A 7,570-nucleotide genomic window follows, 5' to 3' on the forward strand; every position below is an offset into this window, starting at 1 on the left:
GTTTCATTTAAATATGCTGTGGAAATATGTCTTGTTTTCAATCTCACCCGTTCATATGTGTATATATCATAAAAAATTTCAGGTCACATTTTATTTACTCGATCGTTTTTAAATATTTTTTTTTCTTTACTTAAAGCTCCAATGCCAGATAGATTTAAAAAACGTGTCGTTAAACCCCGAGGTGTATCGAACCGGAACCGTGGATTGGCATGGATAAGGAAAAATGCCAGCGATGGTGTATTCTATTTTGCTGACGATGATAATACATACGACTTAGAAATATTTGATCAGATGCGATATACAAAAAAAGTATCGATGTGGCCAGTAGGGCTAGTTACAAAGTATGGACTCAGTAGTCCCATTGTTCGAAATGGAACTATATTCGGATTTTATGATGGATGGATTGGAGGTAATAAAAATTGATTCATTTTCTGTGCATATCTCATTTTTTTCATTTTATTAGGTCGGAAGTATCCTGTTGATATGGCCGGATTTGCTGTGTAAGTTTTTCTTGTTTTTTGTTTATGCACTTTATTTTAATCATTTTCCAATGAAAACTGATGCCACTCATCAAAAACTGAGCAAAATTCAATTAGCAATTTTATTTCAACGTTTAACAATAAATGATATAAAAATAGTTTGTTGTTTTATCTTTATTGTTGAATGAAAATATCAAAATTTGTTCACAATTATAGAAATGTAAAGTTTTTCCAAAGTCGACCGAAAGCGATAATGCCCTATCATGCAGGATATGAAGAGGACAAATTTCTTAGAAGCCTTGCACCACTTAATATCACTGAAATCGAACTACTTGCATCAAATTGTACAGAGGTACATATAATGTTGTACATGTTCATTCATAGTTAAGTTATTCGCAACTTTCGTTCAATGTGGTAAATTTTCATCTATTCCAGATACTAACGTGGCATACACAAACCAAAAAAAATCCAGTTGCATCTCCACTTGATATGCACAAGTACAATGGAACGAACTTAGTTAATCTACATAAATTGATAGTATGAAAACCAAATCATTTAAGTATTTTAAATCTAAATAGAGATTAAAAAATTGAAATGATATAATTAATGGAAACACATGTCACAACCTACAAACGAAAAACTCGTACTTAAGATAGATATTATAATTTAAAGAGAACATGTAAATATTCGAGCAATAAATGTTTTTTCCACTAACGATTTCTTCCAACTAAATTCACTCATTTTTCATCATTAATATGATTTTTGATAATAAGTTGAAATTGGAACCAAAAGCTAATATTACGAGTATTTTCATATGCCATTGTTATTGGGAAGGAAAATGACTTTGTGCTTGACAAAAAAAATTGAAATTGGCCTTATGGAAGACTTGTTGAAAAAAATTACGTTAATTATTCGTATTATTACTGACTGGAAAGTCTATTGGTGGGATGATTTTTTTCAATTTATATTTTGTAAAGGCAAGTGGGTTTTCTGGTGATTCTGTTTGCGTTAAAAGAAAGCATGTTTATTGTTTGTCGTCGCCGTCACTTTTTTTTTAACTTTTTGCGGGATTTAAACAGATAACGGTTTAATGTCTTGAATAAATTTGTAGAACATAAGATCTTCTATAACTTTGGTGTGCGCAATAATCCCTTAACTCTTACCAGTTCCGCGAAAAAGGCAAAAAACTGTTGTAATGAACCATACTTCCATTTTTTACTACGATGTTGAACAAACTTACGTTTTTTTTCTCCTCATTAATATAAGTATAAAACGATTACAGAATAATAATTGATAAATACAAATTAAGATTAAAAATAATTGATTAATTAAAAGAATGACTAATCGAAAATCGAAATCCAAAGAACTTACTAAACAGAGAAAAACATAATCTTAAGTAAAATAGAAGCAAGCATGAACATATCGAATTATTTTCTTTATTGACTGGTAAATTTTTAATATAAATAAGTATTTCTTCATAATAAATAATCACGTAATTAGTAAGCAAACAATGAATAAATATAAATTTAGGCAGAACTTGACTTATCTTCCAAAATACAATAACTAAATTTGATTCTTTAACTTATCAATTGAAAATTCAGAAACCTTACCGATACATTTTTTGAACAGTGTGACACGTTAATTTGAAGAAAAGCAAGTTATATGTCAGACAGAAATTCGCTAGTTATTTGTTTTTATGTTTTAATACATTTAATTCAATTGATGACTTTCCGAAAGTCTCAAAAAGTTTATTTATTCCTAGTCGGAAGAATAAATCGGTTTTTGTCTCCTTGTGCGTTACAGAAAAATGCCTATTGTATAAAACTGAGTCTATCCGACCGAACTTTTGAAGAAAATTTTCGGTTTTTTAAGCGTATCTTCAGAATTCAAAAATGACATCGTATCTAATTTTGATATATTTTCAATAGAAAATGAAAAATCAAATATGCTCGTTACTTAGCTTTTATACAGTATTTATGTATAAGAAAGCCATAATTTCTATTCTTTATGTCAATATGAAATCTTGAGGTGAGATGTCATAAACGACTGAAAAATCATATTTCCCTACCAAATAGAACTTATTCCGAAATTTTGCTCAAATACAGTCGATTCTGATACAGTAGATCTTTTTCAATAGCGTATAAGGAGAAATGACAAAAATCCGACAGAATTTTTTTCGGAATCGTCATAAATATGACATGGAAAATCGTCCATACTTTACTTTTCTTCTCACGTTTATGATATTAAATGCTCTTCATTCAAAGAATCGAAATACCATTACCAGTAATGAAATTTGTGTGTAATATTTTCCATTATGTAGATAAATTGAAGTTTTCAAAACATATACTTTAAATTGTATTTTCTTATCATATTTCTTTGTTCCGAAAAACAACAAATAAAGTGATTATTCATAACGAATTTCTTTCCTCAAGCATTCTACTACGAATTATACGAGATCAAAAAATCTAGTACAAAATCTTGTCCGTCATAAACTATATTTCAAATTTTGACAGCTTCGAATATATGTAAACCGCTTTTGTGTAGTGCACTATAAAATTGTAAGTATTCAAAATCGAGAAAAAAAATCACATTTCTTACCGAAACATCCATCACATTTATTCCAATATAGCGGCAATTTTAGTCGAAATGGATCTCGCAAACTATGATGCGTTAGAAGTTACGATTGTGCAAAATCCACAAATATTATCGGCGTCCGATCTCTCTGAAGAATATCAGAAACTGTCAACATGTTATATTGCACAAAAACAACGCATTGATCAATACATGCAGCAAATTCACATACTCAAACAGGATAAAGCATTAAAGGACAAACTTTTGGATCAAGAACTGCAAGAGATTACAGAAAACTATGATCGTGAATTAAATAATGCTAAGAACAGACATTCATTGGAATGTGGGGAACTGCAGAATCGTCTAACGGAAGCAAGATTGATGAACGAGAAAATCGAGTTAGAAAATCACCGTTTAAAGTGTGAATTTGAAGAAAAAATCAGTCAACTACAAGTGAAATCAGATTCAGGAGTAACAAAAACGTGCAATGACGATGAAACAATTGTATCCAAAAAACGAATCGAATACTTAACTAAAGTTGAATCTGAATACGCTGATCTGGCTGAAGAAATGAATCAAATAAAATTGGAAAAGTCTCAGTTGATGTCTCGAATTACTCAAATCGAGGTAATTGTTTGAGAATATAAATACTATTATTATCTTCGAAAATGAATCAAATATCTAATCTAAATCGTATAACCGTTGAACATTCGTCTATCCATTCAGAATGAGCTGGAATATATGAAAGAATGTTATGAGTGCTCGCAACAAAATTTGAAGTATAAGTCGGAAGAGCTCGATGAAACTCGGCACATCGTTGATTCTTTGCAAGAAAAATTGGTTGGTCTTGAAAATGAACTGATGTCTTATAAAAATGACGATACCGATCACAGTGAGTTATTCGTTCATACATTTTAACTTGAGAAATTCGATGGTGTGATGAGTAAACTAACAAATATTTCAGATAAAAAAGGCAATTCTCTATTCGCTGAAGTAGACGATCAGCGGCAGCAAATGCGAGATTTATTGAGTCGGCAAAAGCAACAATATCAAACGGTTCGTATAAATAACTATAACAAAATAATATTCTTTTCAACTTTTCATATGTTATTCATTTAGATGAAATTGAAATACGAACGGAGCAGTGGGGAAATAAACAGATTGAAGCGCGAAAATGCTGACATGTTGAATGAAATTAAAGAATGCGTTAATATGTTCAAAAATTCCGATAAGTTTCATAAATCAAAACTAAATGAGCATATTGGCTTCTTGAAAACAGAAAACAATCGTTTAAGTGAGAAACTCAAACAAACTCAGCTAGAGATGGATAGCTTGGCAAAAACGCAGGGCGTCAACTGGCTTAGTTCGATGTTGGAATATTGCGAGTGAGTTTTAGTTGCTTATAACAAAGTAATGCATTTCATCTGATCTTTATTTTAAATCAGGAATGAGACCAAAGAGCTAAACTCGAAATTGATGAGTTATGGAATGAAAAAATGTGAAGCTGAAGGACTATATGCCCAAGCACAAGAGCGTGCCGCAAAGTAAGAAACGTAATTTGTATGGTCAAGCATGGGCGAATTTTACCACTTTATTCCACGTAACTGATAAGAAATGAGTGACTTCTGTCTTCAGCAAAGTTGTAGGGCAGATCAAGTACAACAACAATGCTGAAAAACGCGAATTTTCCCTTATCATTTTTTGGCGTAAATGATAAGAGATAACGACTTGATGTCTTCGGCAAAGTTATAGTACTTAACCTATTCTACAACTTATATCAGTTCCGTGAAAATAGAGAAAGCGAATAGGTTTTTCGCGTATTTCGCGGAATTGATAAGAGATAAGCTGAATCAGCAAATTTGTAGAGCGAGTTGAGTACTACAACTTTACTGAAGATACTAAGTCGTTAACAGGTTCCAGTTTTCATACAAAATTTACATGGGGCGCTGTACGCCCCAAGGGACAGGAATATGTTGCAAACTCAAGGGACAATCATAGTGTTGAGAATAATGTTCATAGAAGAGTGCATCCATACTTTTCAGAGAAGAATTAGAATCACTTGAGAACATGAACAGCAAAAACAATTTAAGAATTTTTTTTCATTTGATTTTCTAGGTGGCGCTTTGAAGCGCTTAAATCAAGATGCATTATCATAAATAGAGAAATTCTACTGGAAAACAATAGCATCAGTTTCGATCGAAAAATGCAAAATATTCGACAACAGGTTGAAAAACAATTTGGTCCAAACGAAGAGCCCATAATCGACGATGTTTTATGTTCGGCCGAAGATAGTTTGGCGAAGAATATTTGTGCACCAAAAATGGACAACTCCCCAGTACATGATGATGCGACTGAATGCTGGTCCGATGTAAAAGAAATTTTCGCCAATATAAACGGTTATTTACCACCAGCTGAAAACACAATACATGGTCGACATCTCAAAAATTTACCTCATGTAGCTGATAATACAATAATCATGCTACCAGACGAAGAAGATTCTTTACAAGAAAAAAAATCCACATTTTCCTACAAACGGTACTGAGGTGATGAGCGATTATGCCGAAAATTCAGGAGCTGTTACATCGATTGAAAACAAAGAAAATATCAACCATCTTCCAAAGAAAGACCCGAACCGATCGATTGGATTATCGCCTGAAAAAACTCATGAAACGATACCTGACATATTGACAAACAATTCGGAGCACCATGATTCTCAAAACCGTGTGCGACAAGTAAATGTTGAAATGTTCACAGTGACCTTGAAGCGCAGGGATTCACCGAAGATCGAAAAATGAATATTAATTACAATAATACATAATAATATTTAGTAATACAACTTCTCAGTAAATAATAATACATTTCATACAAAAACCATAAATATAATTTTTTTTATTTACATCACAGTAATTTCGTTAACAAATTAGAAGAGTGCATACCAAAATTTGAATTGTAAATCTAAAAATGTAATCGCTTATGTCACTGATCTGATCAAAACATTTTACATACGTTTGAAAATATTTGAAAACTCTTCTCTATGACCTAATAATCTATATCATAGCGGCGAAGCGTTGGACGCAAGATTCGCGTAGTGTTGTAAGTACCTAAGTATTGTCGTACTTTGCCGCACTTTGCGATTGACGTTTCTAATAAACAATGACAATCAATGAATCAAGCAACAAGAGAGCAACAAGTTTGTTTTTGAATATAAATCGAGTGGTTAGTTTAATGCAATTCAACGAACAAAACGATTTGTGTAATAAAATATTTGAATTTTTTTGATTCTCGATAATTCATGTGCAATAAATAACAAATAATTTTCTGTTTATGTGTATGTCGTATGAATTAGTATAAATTTTGCTGTGGCAAGTCGTTAAAAGACAGTACAACTTCAATGTGTTGATGTGAATGTTGACTGAACTTCAGGAGTCAAATTTTCTTTTGCTTCGTTTTTGTTTAAAAATAAAATGGGAAACATCATAACAAACGAGAGTAGTTTTCATTTTTTTTCATTACTTTCATAGACTGTTGTAATTTTTATGAAGTGGAATCAATACATTTAAGTGGCCGTTTACACGCAAACTGACGTTTAAACAAATACCGTCACCGTTCGTCTGTACGCAATCTGTGGCACAAATTGTGCGATCGGTGGCACAAAATCGTGTGTTCGGAGGAACAGAGCGTCTGGTACGTATGTTTGTAAACGTAATAAAATTGAGGTTATGATGAACAGATTGACTTGACTCCTGAAAAACAAGTTAAATTTACTCACTATATGATACATCCATATTATTCAGTTCATTTAATGTTTAAAAAATGAATTTTATGGATTATGGATCTATGGAGTATTACAATTAAATTTCGACCACTACAATAACCGTAGGTGGTTCTACAATTATTTTTAGGTCACTACAATTAATTCTGGGTTACTACAATTAATAAAACAGTTTGGACCAGTTTTGGAGCATTTTTTCTCCCTACAAAAACAAAACACTGCTGTTGTCAAATAAGTTGTTGAAAATATCAATAATCGGACGACTGATTTGAATTCTACATTTTTTCTACAATTTTATGGACCCTAGAAATAATAAAAAAAAGGTTTAGTTTGTGGAAAGTTCGATTTGAGGCCAAGATTTGAGTATTACCGATTTTGGACCAATTTTCATGACTCGTCCCGATATCGAACAAACGGGCAGACATATTTGAAAACTGACAATTGATTTGAATTCTACAATTTATCTACAATTTTTTGAAACCATTCTCCATTCGAAAAAACATTTGATTCATGGAAAATTCGTTTTTTGACCAAGATTTGAGTATCCCCATTTTGGAGCGGTTTTTCGATAGCCGATTACTCAAAAAAATTGTTCATCGACGATTCCACACCAAGCGGGACAAAATTTGCAAGTGACCTCTCCGATTTCGCTCAAACTTGGTGTATAAACTCCTTATGGGCAAAAACTCGCAAAGCCAAAAAATTAGGGTGACCTTCTCCACCTGATTGAAAATTAGGGTGACCCAAA

At 32.0% G+C, this 7,570-nt stretch overlaps 2 protein-coding genes across 2 annotated transcripts; both read left to right on the forward strand.

Annotated features, from left to right (window-relative positions):
* Positions 1-136: 136 nt before the first annotated feature.
* Positions 137-2,897, forward strand: LOC129571709 (galactosylgalactosylxylosylprotein 3-beta-glucuronosyltransferase P; the record flags this gene model as incomplete). Its single annotated transcript, XM_055451523.1, is given in 4 exon segments — positions 137-409; positions 464-500; positions 696-831; positions 915-2,897. Coding segments are annotated over 4 exon segments (554 nt in total), but the record flags the coding sequence as incomplete, so codon positions are not given.
* Positions 2,898-2,916: 19 nt separating this feature from the next.
* On the forward strand, positions 2,917-5,928 carry LOC129571708 (protein Spindly). The gene is made up of 7 exons (XM_055451522.1): positions 2,917-3,037; positions 3,109-3,677; positions 3,777-3,942; positions 4,015-4,106; positions 4,170-4,435; positions 4,496-4,594; positions 5,166-5,928. The coding sequence occupies exons 2-7, from the start codon at positions 3,126-3,128 to the stop codon at positions 5,590-5,592; spliced, it is 1,602 nt and encodes a 533-aa protein (XP_055307497.1). The 5' UTR covers positions 2,917-3,037; positions 3,109-3,125; the 3' UTR covers positions 5,593-5,928.
* Positions 5,929-7,570: the final 1,642 nt, after the last annotated feature.

Source organism: Sitodiplosis mosellana, unplaced genomic scaffold, assembly GCF_009176505.1.
Source record: "Sitodiplosis mosellana isolate CC-2019 unplaced genomic scaffold, AAFC_SMos_1.0 Smas_scaffold_3159, whole genome shotgun sequence".
NCBI classification, from domain to species: domain Eukaryota; kingdom Metazoa; phylum Arthropoda; class Insecta; order Diptera; family Cecidomyiidae; genus Sitodiplosis; species Sitodiplosis mosellana.